Genomic DNA, 15,799 nt, shown 5'->3' on the forward strand with positions numbered 1-15,799 from the left:
CAGGCCTGCTCACCACCTGGTTTTCTCCTTGGAGAACTTGATGCCTGGTACGCGGCCCATGCGCCTCACCATCATGTGCAGGCAGCTGCTGCCCGTCAGCACCTTCACAGCACTGCCCATCGTGGTGCTCTCCAGGCTCAGCCCATTCACCTCGGTGATCTTATCACCCACGCACAGACCAGCCCGCTCTGCACCAGGGGAGGCATGGCTGGCGTGGGCCACTTGGGAGAAGTCCCCCAGGTTGAGGCTGAGCCTCTCCCATCAGACTAGGCTCCCTGGGGTAAAACCTCTTTGATGAGATTGGGATCCCCAGGTAGGGTCTGTGTATCTGCCATCAGACAGGGACCTACCTGTTCATTAGCCCCTTCCATCTCCCCATTGGATCAGGCCCTCCAAAGCTGAGGGCCCTCTCCTCTTATTCTTGACAACAGCATCTCCGCACCCCACCAAAGTGGGGGTCACGTCCGAAGCCAGGACCTGGGCGCCACTCACCTGCACTGCTCCCCTTCTCCACTTTGCTGACGAAGATGCCCAGGCCGTGCTCAGAGCCGCCCCGCACACTGAACCCCAGCCTCCCAGCTGGACTCTTCTCCACTCGAACTGCATGGATGATGTCACTTTCATCGCTGTTGGCTGTTGGCGTAGGGACACAGGCATGACTCCCCTGCCCAGTCTGGGCAGAGAGGGACCCTGGCCTCCCCAGCTTGGGGCCTGCGAAGGCTGGGTTGCTGGGCACCGGCACCCAGGGCCCTAAATGAGGGGGTAGGTAGCTAATTTCTGAGTCCTCTCTGGGTGATTTTGAGACCATGGGCCAGGGAGGGTGTGGGAGCAGGCAGGACAGGACTCTATGCTAGAAGACACGGTCCTCCTTTCCTCATAATGCAGGGTCTGTGTGTGTGTGTGTGTGTGTGTGTGTGTGTGTGTGTGTGTGTGTGTATCTAATCCTTACTAAGCTACCCATGACCACAGGCCTAGGATAGGCCAAATTCTGAAAAATCCTGCCACTCTGAGAGTCAGATGGATGGGAAAGATGTTCAAGATTCCATTCTACGAGGCACAGTTGAGGGAGTCTGGGCTCTCCAGCTTGCAGTAGAGATGAGTATGGTAAGTCTATATTCAAATAGTTGAAGAGCTCTTCTATAAAAGGCATTAGATGTTTTTGTCTGTGTAATCCATAAGGCAGAACCAAGCCCACGCAGTGGAGTTATATGGAGGAAGATTTAATCAGGGAAAACTTTCTAAAACCTTCAGTTGGCAGACAATGGAATGAATTTTCCAAGGAAAGGTAGTGAGTTTCCCATCACTGGAGGCATACAAGCTGATACCTAGTAAGTCCCTGTCTGGGATGTTGTGGAAGGATCCCTGAGGCCCCTTGTATCTCATAGACTCTGTGATCCTGGAGGTGAGGGCTCTAGGAGCTAACTGACTACATGAGGAAAGAAACTCAAACCACCATGCCTCAGTATGTGCCCAGAGCACAGAAGTGGTCCTCTCCATCAGTGATGGGGAAAGTCAGAGGAGGGGGTCCTTAGGGACTGGAGCTGTCAGGGAAGGTTTCTTGGAGGATGGGATTTGGATGGGTGGAGGGGAAGGGAAAGGCACTGATGAGGGGATGGAGTGAGCAAAGGCTCAGAGGTGGCCTTTTGGTTAGAGAAAAGGGGTAAGTTGGGTCCCAGTTGGGAAGGTCAGAGTTCTTCTTGCGGAAGGCTTACTCAGAGGTGTTTGAGAGGAGAAATATCACACACACACACACACACACACACACACACACACACACACACACACTTCTATTCGATCTAAGAGAAATCAGGTTACAGTACATGAGCAGGGAAACTCAGGAAGTAATCCCCAAGGGCAGCCTATAGGTGGGGACAGTGCAGGACAGAGGTGTGGGAGATGCTGGGGCTTCCTAGCTGATTCTATCTGCACAGGTCCCAGGACTTTCTCAGCCCAGACAAGGAGGCTTTTGCTCTCCCGCCCTCCAACCCTCTTTCTCCTCAGTCTCTCCTCGGGGGCCTCCCTAGGGCCGTGGGCCAGGGGGATGTCAAATCTGGGGTTTTGAGCCTAGGAGCTTGGGGCCTCTGAGGAGGGAAGATCCTCTACCTCTACTGCCCTAGCCTGGGGCCACCAGGCATCCCTCCAGGCACTCAGCAGCCCCTCACTATCTCCTCCCCTCCTGCCTCCTTTAGTCCATTCTCTCTACACAGTGGCCAGAGTCAACTTTCATACTAGATCATGCCTTTCCCCTGATTAAAAACCTCAGTGCCTACCCCTGCTTCTAGAAGGAGCTCCACATTCCTTCCATGCCCAATAACGCCCTCCCTGGGCTTTCCTCTGCCCACCTCTCTACACTCACCTCTGGCCACCCTCCCCAGCCTCATGACCTTTGGCCACAGTGACTGCCTTCCTGTTCCTCTCACCGGCCAGTCCTTTCAGTGTTCCCTCTGCCTGCGATGCCCTTGCCCAGACCTTCATAAAGCCACCTCCTATTTCCACTTCCCCCTGGCTCAAACACCACTTTCTCAGAGAAGCCTTCCTGGACAACGCTACCTAAGAAAGTCCCTTCCCCCTCCTCCCAGGTAGTCTCTGTTCGAATGGTTCTCAAAGCGAGCTCTCCAGACCAGCAGCATAGCAGCACCTGGAAAGTTATTAAAAATGTGAACTTGGGGGTTTTACCACAGACCCACTGAATCAGATTCTCTGGGTGTAGGGCCCAGTAACCTATCTAACAAGGCCCCCAGGCAATTCGGATGTATTCTAAAGTTTGAGAACCACTGCTCTATCATATCATCCAAATTAGTACCTTCAAGATTCTTACCATCCTTTCTCATCATTTGCTTATTTGTATATTATTTATCCTTGCTCTCTTTTCACTGGACTGTAAGCTCAGTCATGGTAGGGACTTAGTAATTCTTTCCACCAATGTATCCCCAGTTTTGTGCACTGTGCTTGATATTTGCTAAGTCTTCTTTTAATCAGTGAAATAATAAGTGGAATAATGAATAAATGAATGAATTAGGAGAGTGAGGAGAAAGGGCTGGTTGGGATTAAAGATAATACCATTTCTCTGGAACCCACTGAGTTTGAGGAGTTGGTGGGAACTCCTGGGTGATATGGGTGGTAGTGTTCCCCTTCCCACTGTGTCTCCCTTATCAGTTAACTTTAGGCCTCTGGAAAGTTCTAAATATTGATAATAACGTGGGGGAGGGGCTCCAGGCTGTGGTGAGTTGGGAGATGTTTGTGCCCAGGCAGAGGGGATGATTCTGAGCTCACAGGCTCCCAACCCAGACAAGCCAGCTGGCTGGAGCAATGCCCCAGTCCTTCCATTGCTAGGGGATGCAGCCCTCCTGGCTGCACTAGGGCACTGGGGTGAGGCAGAGGGAGAGAGCACTCATGGAACTTCTGGAAGAGGGACAGTGTGCATAGGCCTCGCATCACAGTTGGGCATGGGGTATGTGGGCATGTGAGGGGGAGGTATAACATAGTTCTTCCAATTCGATGGGACTTGCAAGGGCCGTGCTACAGTACCTCCTCTCTCCCCCTCTGCGTTTCCTAGCTTATCTGGCGACTTCTGCTCCATGTCCAGAATGACATGCTGCCCTGCTGCTCACCTGAAGTTGAGGCCGGGCTTGGTGGATGATGGGGGTGAGCGTGACGGGCCACTGGTGCAGGAAAGCCTGCTCCCTGAGCAACACGCTCCTCCCCTGCCCTGGTGCCCGGGATAGGGGACAGAGGGACCCAGCTGAGTCAGCGGGAAGGAGCAGGCTGAAAAGTCCAGTCTGGGATCCAGCCAGGGGAGCCCTGCTGGCTGAGAGAGAAGAGCGGAGCTGGAGATACTTATCTGGTCCCACCCATGGAAAGCCCAGGCCCAGGGGGCCCCACTCCCCTGCTGGTATTCAAGGTCCTGCCTTGGTCACCGGCTCTTTGTCGCCTCACATCTGTCACTGCAGCCAGGCTGTCTCCTAAGTGCCCACCCATCATACTCCATGCTTTCCGTTTCAACCTTGTCTGTGATATCTCTACCCCACCACCAGCTGCTGTCATTGCTCTGTCTCTAAGCCCTGCTACACTGGAAATTTCTGGAAGGTGAAGATTGAGCCGTATTTCTCTGTAGGTTCCCACAGGACCTAACAAGAGCTGGTATACAATAGGTGTGCAATGAAACGTTAAGCAACTACATAAGATTAGGTGTCCCCCTCCCTCAGGGCCCAGACCTGGGGCTCCCTCCCTATCCTCAACCCTCCTTTTCTCCCCACTCTTTGCAACATCTTCCACTTTACCTCTGTCTCCGTCCTCTGCACCTGAAGCCTTTAATTCTGTGTCCAGCTGGACATTCACTCCTCACAGCCCAGCACAGAGCTGGGCTCACACTGAACTGGTTGATGAAGAATGTCCCTCTCCATCCTGCCCACCCCCCAAAGTCATACATGAATGGGTCTGGAGAAAGGAAGAGTCCATAGGAGTGAGGGGCCAATTTAATGCTCTGCCTTGCTTCCTTGGGGGCTGGCATACCACACCCCCCTTCTCTACCTTCATGCCAGACCTCCCACCTCTGACCTCTCCACAATCCTGGAACACTAAAGGACCGGCTTAAAGGTGAGAAAAGGGTGGATGAGGAAGAGTCTATGGGTTACCAGAGGCTCTCTCTCCCTGCATCCCTATGATTCCCATTTCTTGAGTTCCCCCACCCACACTGGCTCTGCCCTCTCCTACCTAGTGCCTGCTCTCCCCTACCCCCCACCTGCAGTTCCCGGCCCAGTGGCTGGGCCCTGCTCCCACCTTCGATGGGGGAGTTGATGAGGATGACACGGCCCATGGGCGATGAGGCTCGGATTCCGCGGAGGGGCCCATTCAGCAGCCGCCGTTGCTTTCTCAGCAGGTATCGGGTTGCAGAGCCTGACTCGCTGCCCAGGTGGCCTCGGGAGGAGAGGGAGCTCAGAGAGCCAGAGCTTAGGTCTCTGAGGCCCACTGGGTCGAAGCCCACTGGGAAGCCATGCGCCATGGTGGCTAGACGGGGGTGGTGCCCTACAGGTCCAGAGGGAACCTGCTAGCCCTTGAGAGGAGGGCCCCACGTGCCCCAGGCTCCATGAGCCTTCTGTGCTGACTGGGATCTCAGGGACCTGGAGTCCCTGATCTCTGCTGCCTCTCAGGAGTGTGTGCTCCAGGCCTGCACAGGGAGAGCAGAGATTGGGGAAGGGGTGTGAATGCTGCCTCCGCTGCCCGCCAGAACTTCCACCCCACCCCCTGCTTGGGGCATCCTGCCTCCCACGCCTTAGGCCTCTCACCTCTCCCACCCCCTGGCCAGAGAACTGCCCAGTTCAGCCACCATTGTGGACTTCTGGAGCCATTTATACAACAAGGTGGGTGAGAACCTCTTTTTCACCCCTAGTTCCTGCTCTCAGCTGTCATCTACTCCGGTAGGTCCCCAGTCCTCAGTAGAGGTTGAGATAGTGGAGATGGGATTATTGCCGGCCCTAGGGTTGCAAGCAGTGTGAGAGAAATTTGGGCCAGTACAGTTCGCTGAACCACCCCTCCTGTGTATGTGCGTAGGGGGCCAGCCCCAGGGACTTGCGCCTCGAGGGGCTTCAGAACCTGGGACAGCTGCAGCCAAGGGCCCCAGAGATCCCCAGGCCCCAGGCTGCGGTCCCCTCTGTCCCCCCTTCCCTCCTGTCCAAAGAGGGGCGTGAACCTCTCCCAGCCTTGGGGGAAGGACCTGCTGGCGAGAGCCCCCCAACATCCCGCGCAAAACCTGGGCCAAATCCCTCAGAGCAGCTCCTGGACCCAGAACGCAGCACCCTACCCCCGGCTCGGTACTCCCGGCCCCCCTCACCTGCTCGCGCGTGCTGCAGCCGCCAGCCTCGCCCGCCCGCGGGCGCGGGCGACAGCAGCAGCAGCAGCAGCAGGGGGATCCCCGCCCAAGCCTCGCCGAGGCTGAAGGAATAGGGCCGCCCAGCGCAGCCCCGGGCTCCCATTGGCTGGGGGGGCCGCCAATCACTCCCTCCAGCCACCTCCCTTGGGTGCCCCGGTCGGCCGTTTGGAATCTGGGCTGGGGCCTCTGGGTTCTACTCGCTCCAGTTCGAGTTCTGGTGCCCCACCCCGCACCGCGAACTTAGGCCTTTGGTCTCAGCTCGCCCGGCTCCCGCCACCGGTTCAGCGCAGGGGAGCCCAGAACCACGTCTTCTCCAGGCCAAACCAGCTACCAGGGCTCATGGAATTGCCACCCCTCCGCGGTCACCCTTGAGGCCTCAGCGAGGGAATGCCACCTGGGCAGAGCGGGGCGTGAGCCTGCGGTGGGCAGGAGCGCGGGCTGGCACCTGGGTGTGCAGCACGCATGCTCTGTATGGTGACTGGGTGAGTTGGGAGTGTGTGTGTGTGTGTGTGTGTGTGTGTTTGAGCGCTGCCTTCATATGCATCCTCCTATGTCAGAAAGTGTCTCTCTGGCCACCCAGTTCTGGAAAGGACGCAAGGCAGGGAAGCTGGTTCCAGGACACTAGAAGGAGGAAGACTCTTTCTGATCCACTTTCTTGATGCAGACAGAGGTACCTTGAGCTTTCTGCCCCTTCACATCCGGGGCAGGGACTGCGGCCAGGGTCTGTGATGCAGGGGTAGGGATTGGGGCATAAGGAAACTGGTGACCCAGTGGAGCTAGAGGTTATAGAGGGGAGTATAGAGGGAACTAGGGAGGAGGAAAGGGCTGGGGACACCGAAGAGGCACAGGCACGAGCAGAACCGGACTGTGAAGGGGTGAGAATGCCAAGGTGCTGCGAGAGGACCTTGAGGGAACCGGGGTAGGAGACCAGGGGTCCAAGTAGGCAGAGGCCACTGCCAAGGCAGCCATTAAGTAAACAAGCCGGGCGGTAACCCGAGTCTCTCTGGGCGTACCGTCAGAGGATGCCCCTCCACGCCGCCCGCCTTCGCCCCGGGTACCTAGACCCCCGGTTGCAGAGGCCGGGTGCCTCCCGAGGCCAGCCGGGGGACTGCAAGCAAATGGGGCAGCTCCTCCCCTCCTCTCTCGGGTTGGGGACGTGGCCAGAACTGATCCCTGAGGTCGGATTGGCTCTGGGAGACAGCGTAGGGCCGGGTCTCAGTGGCCCGGGCTGGGGGCGTCGCCCTTAAATGACACCCATCGCCCCCAGGCTCTGCCAATCCATGGCCTCGCCGGGCGGATGCGCCAAGGGAGTCCCCGCCCCTCAGGCTGGCGAGCGTCACGCGTGACGTTACCCGTGATGGGTGTGAGGGCGGGGGCGACGCGCGGAGAGGAAGGCGGGACTGAGAGCTGCAGAGAACGGGAGCCCAGGAGCCTAGGAAATCGTGAGTGCTCATTGTGCCGGGCCGGGTTCGGGGGTCAGGGGAGAGGGGCTTGAGGGCTGGGAGTCAGAGGGGAAAGTTGCCTCCGTCCTGTGAGATTCAGCATCTTCGGCTCTAAGGCACGAGGGGAGGTGAGTTGGGGAGGGAATGTCGGGGTGAGACTCTGTATGGTCACACATTCAAGTGTCTGCAACTGATGGATATGAGCTGTGTGTGTGTAAGTAACGGTCTTTGTATGCAGGGCGTGTCCACCCTGTTTGCAGGTCTGTGTAGGGCGTGTATGCTGGTGTTTTTGTGTGTGGGTATGTGAATGTGAGTGTGTGAGAGGGGAGGGTGTGTCTGCCTGTGAGGGAGGAAGTGTGGTTGGAGAGAATTAGTCATTCTGTAGGATATTGCCCAACATGGCCAGATGAATGCTTCAGGCTTTCTTCTCTGTGCTGAGTGGAGGGTTCACTCACTGAATCCTGCTCCTTTAGAGGTAGGTAGCTCAGGGAGAGGTAGATGTGTGTTCCTGCCAGCCCTGCCCAGCTAGGGAACAAGGAGAGCCTTGGGCCATTCAGTGTGGGCTGAGGAAGATGGGTCTGGAGAGGGGACTGTGCATGCCCACGAGCACACCTGGCTGGCTGGCATCAGAGTCCCCTGTTTGAGATCTGGAATAGGTAAGCCCTGGAGTTGCCAATGAACCCTTGCTGTCCTCCAGTCAGGGCCTGGGGAGTGAGATGGCTTATGCCATCTTCCCAAACAGCCTTGGGGGTTTGTATGTAGGTCTCAAGGCAACTGGGGCCTAAAGCTGACAGGAACGTGGATGTGTAATGCATATAATCTGCATTTCTGTGCATACAGAGCACAAGAGTAGCTGCATGGGATTAGCTGCTGCTCATGCGTCAACCACACACATGTAAATCCTCACTCATGAAAATCTGTACCAGGCCAGAGTGCAAGGACATCTGTTTTCCTGGCCATGTTCTCTAGTGGCCCAGGGGGGCTGGAACATTGCCTAGAAAACAGCTCCTCCCCACATCCTTGCTTACCTATCTAGAGTCATCTTGAGCTCCAGAAGGATTGGCAGGGACCAGGGCAGCACCACCAAAATCTCCCCCATGTGGACCCCTTGGACCCCTCCTTGGAGTCCTCTGACTTTGGTCCCTGCCCTGCAGAAAATGGGTGAGTTGCCCTTAGATATCAATATCCAGGAACCTCGCTGGGACCAGAGCACTTTCTTGGGCAGAGCCCGGCACTTCTTCACTGTGACTGACCCCCGAAATCTGCTGTTGTCCGGGACACAGCTAGAAGCTTCCCGGAACATCATACAGAACTACAGGTGACCCCCAACCCCATTTAACTCAGGGGCTCATTCCCTGCTCTTAATACAGTACCTTTTGCACCTGTCTCCCCTAACTTGAGTGTGACCCTGTTCCAATCCTCCACCCCCTCACTCCCTTGCCCTCTCGGTTGGAATCACAGACAACTAGGGCACAGAACTTTAACTTAAAGGATTTCAGGGTGTTTGGGTTGAGGAGGTGGTGTCGATATTTGTGGGTAGGGGGCTGCTCTGTGTTTCACAAACCCTGTACAAGGACCTGTCCCACTGCTGGGCCATCCTCTGCAAGGACAGAGGGGCTCAGCTGAGTCCCAAGGAAGTAGGAGGGCAGCCTCCTTGTCTCCAGGAGGAAAAACTCATGCAACACCCCAGCCATTTTTGACTCATTGGAAACCACCATTACCCAGCATTGGCCTAGCATTTGGGCAGAAACAGAAGGGCACCCCTCTTTGTGTGGCTAGAAGGGAAGTAGAAATAGGAGCCCTCCTTCTGGCAAGACATGATTCTTCCCCAGAGACAAGTAGTTCCTTTGTTTTGAGATTGGGAGCCAAAGTGCCTGGTCCTCTGCCCAGACTTCCCCTGAGCTGGGTGGGCAGGGCTTGGGAGGGCAGATCTACCCCTTAGAATTGCCTGTCTCCTCCTTGCCAACCTCTGCAGGGCCGGCGTGGTGACGCCAGGGCTCACCGAGGACCAGCTCTGGAGGGCCAAGTATGTGTACGACTCTGCCTTCCATCCGGACACAGGGGAGAAGGTGGTCCTGATTGGCCGCATGTCAGCCCAGGTGCCCATGAACATGACCATCACCGGCTGCATGCTCACCTTCTACAGGCAGGTCCTATTCTGTGTGTCTCCTCCCTGGGTGCTCTGTTCAAGGTACAGTGTAACTTGATGACTAGGCACTTCCTCTCTGGGCCCGTTTGGGCAGAAAATAGTAGGTGGGTGGGAGCTTGTGTTAGAATCCCTTCCATTCCTCAGAACTCGGCCCCCGGGGTCCTCCCACCCCAGAGACAATGGGTGTGTTTGTGTAAGGAGGGTCATGCAGGGGTCACCAGAGCACGTTCTAGGGGCATCAACAGGGCCCCTCCTGAGGGTTTGGGGTTAACCTTTGGGGTTTTATTATCAGTGTCCAAGGATGTGGGACACTGTGGAAGTAAGTGTCTTTGTTCCCTCAGGAAGACCCCCACCGTGGTGTTCTGGCAGTGGGTGAATCAGTCCTTCAATGCCATCGTTAACTACTCCAACCGCAGTGGCGACGCTCCCATCACTGGGGGGTGAGAGCTTGTTCCCAGGGACTCTTCTCCCGGCCCTCCATTGCTCTCTTCTGTTCCCCTGGGCCTATGCAGCCAGTGGCTCAGCGGCCTCCTCTCAACCTGTCCCCCACTCACTTTCCTGGCCTGACTGAGGGCCTGAGGTCTTCTTGTGTATGCTTTGGGGGACCCAATCCTCTTCAAGGGTAGGGATTGGGGCTTCCAGACAAGTCTGCACTGGAGCAGGGGAGACGTTTCTCTGCACTGAGGCCACCCTCCCATGCCTCACGTCCCTGAAGCAAAGAGCCACATGCTGGACTGTTTACCTCACACCTTGTGTCCTGGCTCTTCCGTCCACAGGCAGCTGGGAACGGCTTACGTGAGTGCTACCACCGGGGCTGTGGCCACGGCCCTGGGACTCAAATCCCTCACTAAGGTAAATCTCCCCCATTCCACTGCCCCCCCCGCCCAGTTCACGCTTTATCTGCCTTCCTTTTCCCTACCACTCCTCCACCCCAATCTACAGGCTCCCCATCTCTCTCCTCAGAGTTCCTTACCACCCCGTGGCCCTTAGGGTCACTAAATCAGCGGTCCCCAACCTTTTTGGCACCAGGGACCGGTTTCGTGGGAGACAGTTTTTCCACGGATGGGGGTGGGGAGATGGGTCAGGCGGTAACGCGAGCGATGGGGAGCGGCAGATGAAGCCTCGCTCACTCGCCCGCCTGCCACTCACCTTCTGCTATGCGGCCCAGTTCCTAACAGGTACCGGTCTGCGGCCCTGGGGTTGGGGACCCCTGCACTAAATGACATCTTTCCTCCCCCAGCATTTGCCCCCGCTGGTTGGCAGACTCGTGCCCTTTGCAGCGGTGGCAGCTGCCAACTGCATCAACATCCCCGTGATGAGGCAGAGGTGAGTGGCCCCAGCTCCTGGCGTGTGCACGCCCAGGGCGCATGTAGGCACACCAGCCAGCCACACGAGCTGCAGGGCCTAGTCTCAGTCTGGTGCTGGGATCCTGGGGTGGGAGAACCAGCCTTTGAATCTAGGCTGTCTGAGGGGACTAGCTGCCCGTGAGAGCATGGCAGGTCAGATTTGGGGCCTGTGATCTGACCCCCACCCCCTTCCCTTCTCAGAGAGCTGCAGGTGGGCATCCCAGTGACCGATGAACAGGGTCAGAGACTTGGCCACTCGGTGGCTGCAGCCAAGCAAGGAATCTTCCAGGTGGTGACATCAAGAATCTGCATGGCGATTCCTGCCATGGGTGAGGCAGGAGTGGCTCGGTGGGGCATGGGCGGCTCTAAGTGAAGGGGGTGCCATTGTTCGGGGGGTTTGAGGACTGTGGGGGGAGTGGGAGGAGCTGCAAAGGGGGATCGCCCCTTCCTTAGGGTCCTGACTTTCACTCTACTAACTCCCTCCCTCCTTGCCCTGCTCTCCCCTCAGCCATTCCCCCCGTGATCATGGACACCCTGGAGAAGAAAGACATCCTAAAGGTACGTCACTCTCACCTCTCCCGTCCTAGAAATAGTGGTGACTAGGGGCAGAATTGACCGGTCCCCAACTTCCTCTCCAACCCGACTTGAGTCTAAGACTTGCTACCTGTTTGCCCCACCCCTGTGCTACCCCTTCCACCTTCATTAATTCATTCAGCAAGAATAAATTGAGCTGGAATGAAGGAACACTGAGGGTGCAGGAGGAGAAGGGAAGGGAAGGAAAGAAAGGGTTTCTGGCCTGAAGGAAGCTGGTGTCACTCCAGAGACCTCTGACACACACAGGGATGGACTATCACAGCCACGCTTGATATCGTGCTTGTGCTGTCAGCTACAAAAAACATTGAGACACACACACAGGCTCACCTGCACGCGAACAGGACGGAGAAGCAAGGCACAGGGATACAAGCTCTGGCTCATTTGTTGAATCATTTATTCGCAAATATTTATTGAGTGCCAACCATGTACATGGAGCAACAGATTGGTGGCCTCTAAGGCTGGAGCAAATCAAGAAGGGTGTGCAGAGCAGGAGATGTGTTTGGAAAGGGACAGATTCACGCAGTGGGATGGGAGGGAGGGAGTGGAGGGTTAGAGGAGGCCTCCTGAAGAAAGCAGCTCCTGAAGGAAGTGTGGGAAGCGATTAAGAGAGGTGAAGATGGGTGGTGGGACGCTAGGGATGGTGTCAGCAAATGGGCCTGGCTGGAGTGGAGGGTGGTGAGTCCCTGTTATGGGACTGGGGGAAAGAAAAGGGCCACATATCAGAGGCTCAAAGGCAGTGCTGATGGGATAGAGCCGCGGTGGGTGAATGTGTAGGGGTGAGGGGAGCCAGGGGACACACACCATTACATTCTCTCTCTCCCCACAGCGCCGCCCCTGGCTGGGGGCACCCCTGCAGGTGGGACTGGTGGGCTTCTGGTAAGTGTGTGGGGAGTTAGCTAGAATGTGTGGGAGTATCCTTCTGTGGTGGATGTGGGGGGTCTTATTGCTTTTAAGATAAGATAATTAAGATAATTTAATACATTAAATACATCATTCATTCATACATTCAGCTGGTAGGGGTCTTGGACACCTGTAGGGCATACTGTGTGTGTTAGGAGTGATCTCTGTTCTTGAAGGTCAAGAATCTAGTCGAAGGGGTTCTACATCCACCACGGAAACCATGGAAATATACCTTTTGGTACCAGCCCAGAGTCTCATGCACATTTAATTCCTGATTCTGTCACTGGCTGTGGCGCTCTGGGTCACTGCTTTGGAGGCTCTTTCTTCAGCCTGAACCTAATGTCATTGTTGGCTTTCATCAGTCTCCACCCCTAGGGGCTGTCTTCAGAGATGGGGTGGGGTGCCGGGAGGGAACACTCTTAGATCAGAGCTTCACAAACCTTTCCAACACTCTTCTCCCTCAGCCTGGTATTTGCCACCCCCCTGTGCTGTGCCCTGTTCCCCCAGAGAAGGTAAGTGTTGCCCCCAGGCTTGGCTGGGGGCTTCAGACAGGTCTCCACATCTCTGGGAGCAGCTGATTTAGGTTCCTTCAGTGTGTTCCAGGAGGAGGCCTGGCAGGCATTCAGCTTATTCTGGGGGTGGGGGAGTGACAATAATCTGGGCCTCTGGCAGTCAAAGGAGAAGATTCAGCAACCTGGGAGGAAGAGGGGTGGTGATCGGGGGCACCCAGCTGAGGGGGGTGGGCTCAGGGGACATTCAGCCTGCCTGTGCTGTTCTGTTGCAGCTCCATACACGTGAGCAGGCTGGAGCCGGAGCTGAGAGCTCAGATCCATGAGCAAAACCCCAGTATCGAAGCGGTTTACTACAACAAGGGGCTTTGAGGGGGCGTCAGCCCCTGGCCTCCTCTCTCACATCCTTGGGCTGCTGCTTTAGTGGAGCCTTGCCGTCCCTGCCACTTTTCCATCTGCCTGGTACTGGGCGGGGGCCTGGTGTGGGAGCAGCCGTTGAGACCAGCAACCTGTTAGGCTGGGAGAGGTGCCCCCGTAGCCTTTTTCTCTCCTCTGATTTCAAAGAGCAGGGTCACATGATTCCTTCTGCGCTAGTGTGTCTACATATGTACATATGTGATACGTGTGTGTACAGGTTGTCCTGGGATGTCCTCATGTCTGGCTTCCCTTCTTGGCCTCCTGTCACCTGCCAGCCAGCCAGGCTACAGGACTTTCTCGCCTAAACAGTTCCACCAGCCAAGTCATTCCTGATGGAACCTTGCCCCTTCTGGACACAGGAGGAGACCCAGGATCTCAGGACAGAGACTGAGGTACACTAGCAGGCTAAACTGGGCTGAATTCTTCAGATTTCTGCTTCCTGGCTTCCGAAGCTGACTCAGGAACTGGGCTGGCAGAGGACAACATGGCAGGATAAGGGAGGCAGGGGGCTTACCGCATTCCCCACATCCTGGAATGGGTCATTTCCTCTCCTCTTCTCTGCTAGAACAAAGGAGTGTCAGTGTCCTGTACTGCTCTTGCCATCTCCCCATCTCCCCCACACTGTAGCATGGGCATCTTTAGGCACAATCCTAGGAGTTCTTGGGCCGCAAGACATCATAACCTTAAGTCTAAAGTTACAATCCCAACCCCCTCCCCTAACCAAAAAGCCACGAAGGCAGAGCAAGCATTCCTGTTTAAGAGCCCCCACTGCACCCTCCTACGGAGGGACACAGCGTAGGAACGGTGCTTAAACTCCACAGGTGTCTGAGTGGCTGTAACTAGGACACCTCAAGGGCAACTAGGCCCTGAGCGTATGATCTCAAGACAGGGGATTTTGTGTTCCACTGATCTTGCTGGACGTTCAGCGGGATCCTGATCTTAGTTCCTTCTCTTGAGGCTTTTTGGCCCTGCTCCCCCACACCCCCACCTCCAAGAGGAGGAAGGGCCCGGTAGTCAATGGCTGGTCCAAAGGGGAGGTGGACTTGGGGATGGAATATGTGTTGGTGAATTCACGGAGTGCAGAGCTGGACCATGACTCCAACTCCTGTGACCTCTGGCTGAAGTGGGGTGAAGGCCCCAGTGCGATCCTCTAAGAGCACTTTCTTGCTCCCCCAAACAACCGCCACCTGTAATGAAAGCTGTGGTGCCACTGTTACTCAATAAACCGAAAACCTGTCTACTTCTTGATCTTCATTCAGTTCTATGTCCTGAGTGTCCAGGCAGAGCTTGCTGCCTGCGGCCTTCCATTCTCTCCCTACAAAGTTCAGTTCTTAGTCTCTTCCCTCCCCTTCTGTAGGGAGCCTCAGCCCCCAGCAGAGGGAGCTCTGAGATTAGAAAAATCAGTCCTCCATCAGCACCCTGAGTGCTAAAGTAGGAGGGAGGGATGTGGGTAGATGCCTCCACCTTCTATTCCCTCAGCAGATGGAGTGCTGGCTTCATTTCCTTCTTTTCTGACCGGGGGCGGGGGCGGGGGATGCAGGTTTGCTGATCACACACCTACAAACCAACTCAGGCTCTGGGCTTCTTGGTTCCCTTCAGGCATTTGGCATGGGGTGGTGGCCTCTGGGAGAGGAAGGCTAGAGGGCTAAGGACTGCCTGGCTCCATCAGAGAAGTTGTTAGGGCGCCAGCACACCTCTACACCCCTACACACGCTCATTGATGCAACACTGGAACAAGCCTGGTCGGGACCATTTGCTAGTTAACACCCCTTCCCCCCACCCCAGGGCCCTCTACTCCCTCCCTGCTTATGACCCCCGCCTTTTTTTTTCCGGGAAAAATAAGGCCCAAAGTCTTGTTCACGCCTATGTAAAACTGGTGAGAGCTACTATTAAACAGTGTATAGTCGTCTTTTTTTTTTTTGGCCCTGCGGATTGCGGGATCTTAGTTCTCTGACCAGGGATTGAACCCGCGCCCTCTGCCCTCAGCAGTGAAAGTGCACAGTCCTAACCACTGGACCACCGGGGAATTCCCCCAATAGTTGCCTCTCTTACCCCAAGTCTCGGCTTAGGAAGATTCAAAAGAATAAACGTGAATGAATCTATAACAAAATCCATTCCCTATTCCCTGCAGGAAATACCCCTCATCTCCCTTTTTTTCAGCCTAAAGCTCTCACACTAGGTGGTGAGGAGAAATCTTTAAAGCTGAATGGTCCCACAACAGCCTCAAGTGACCTGTTACCCTGGCCTGCGCTCACTCGATCCTCTTAGGAAGTAGGAGTTTACTTGATGGGCAGTGGGGGTGACACCAGCTACTGCTCATTGAGTCCTTCCCTGTTGTGCCAGGCAGGCTTACTGAAGCCAAGTGCTTTAAGTTCATTGTCTCCTTCGATCTCCACAACCACCCCTGTGAGGCCGGACATGTTATGTCCATTCATAGCAAAGACACAGGCTTATTAAAGACATTAAGGAAGTTACCCTTGAAAAGAGGCCTTGCACTTTTACTGGAAAATCTAGGTAAAAGAAACCCACTTGGGGAGTGAGGTGCTGGAATCTCTGTAAAACAAAATCATTAA

General features: G+C 55.7%; 2 protein-coding genes across 4 annotated transcripts in view; one reads left to right on the forward strand and one right to left on the reverse strand.

Moving 5' to 3' along the window:
- PDZD7 (PDZ domain containing 7) overlaps positions 1 to 5,002 on the reverse strand; it is an 18,413-nt gene extending 13,411 nt beyond the window's left edge. Inside the window, exons 1-3 of the mRNA XM_024734957.1 lie at positions 4,780 to 5,002; positions 493 to 633; positions 14 to 188 (exon numbers count right to left, since the gene is read on the reverse strand). Of these exons, the coding sequence (XP_024590725.1) occupies positions 14 to 188; positions 493 to 633; positions 4,780 to 5,002 (539 nt within the window). The remainder of the gene's footprint in view (positions 1 to 13; positions 189 to 492; positions 634 to 4,779) is intronic.
- A 1,038-nt stretch (positions 5,003 to 6,040) lies between these two features.
- SFXN3 (sideroflexin 3) lies at positions 6,041 to 14,474 on the forward strand. Of its 3 annotated transcripts, XM_024734938.1 has the most exons (13): positions 6,041 to 6,351; positions 6,450 to 6,539; positions 7,137 to 7,311; positions 8,466 to 8,629; positions 9,287 to 9,457; positions 9,802 to 9,900; positions 10,237 to 10,312; positions 10,701 to 10,786; positions 11,008 to 11,135; positions 11,315 to 11,364; positions 12,227 to 12,276; positions 12,765 to 12,812; positions 13,085 to 14,474. In XM_024734938.1, the coding sequence occupies exons 4-13, from the start codon at positions 8,469 to 8,471 to the stop codon at positions 13,179 to 13,181; spliced, it is 966 nt and encodes a 321-aa protein (XP_024590706.1). In that variant the 5' UTR covers positions 6,041 to 6,351; positions 6,450 to 6,539; positions 7,137 to 7,311; positions 8,466 to 8,468; the 3' UTR covers positions 13,182 to 14,474. The 3 variants fall into 3 exon arrangements, with proteins under 3 accessions (XP_024590706.1, XP_024590705.1, XP_024590707.1); XM_024734937.1 differs by lacking the exons at positions 6,041 to 6,351; positions 6,450 to 6,539; positions 7,137 to 7,311 and having other exon boundaries at positions 8,394 to 8,629; XM_024734939.1 differs by lacking the exons at positions 6,041 to 6,351; positions 6,450 to 6,539; positions 7,137 to 7,311 and having other exon boundaries at positions 8,394 to 8,629; positions 12,227 to 12,256.
- The last annotated feature ends 1,325 nt before the right edge of the window (positions 14,475 to 15,799 follow it).

The sequence above is a fragment of the Neophocaena asiaeorientalis genome, unplaced genomic scaffold (assembly GCF_003031525.2).
Source record: "Neophocaena asiaeorientalis asiaeorientalis breed wild unplaced genomic scaffold, Neophocaena_asiaeorientalis_V1.1 scaffold240, whole genome shotgun sequence".
NCBI lineage: Eukaryota > Metazoa > Chordata > Mammalia > Artiodactyla > Phocoenidae > Neophocaena > Neophocaena asiaeorientalis.

Bases quoted from the DNA above. Each gene is read 5' to 3' on its own strand.
- SFXN3 (XM_024734937.1), top strand. From the start codon at position 8,409: ATGTGGACCCCTTGGACCCCTCCTTGGAGTCCTCTGACTTTGGTCCCT. The intron at 9,458-9,801 runs GCAGGTCCTATT...TTGTTCCCTCAG, and splicing joins TGCATGCTCACCTTCTACAG to GAAGACCCCCACCGTGGTGT. The intron at 12,813-13,084 runs GTAAGTGTTGCC...GTTCTGTTGCAG, and splicing joins GCCCTGTTCCCCCAGAGAAG to CTCCATACACGTGAGCAGGC.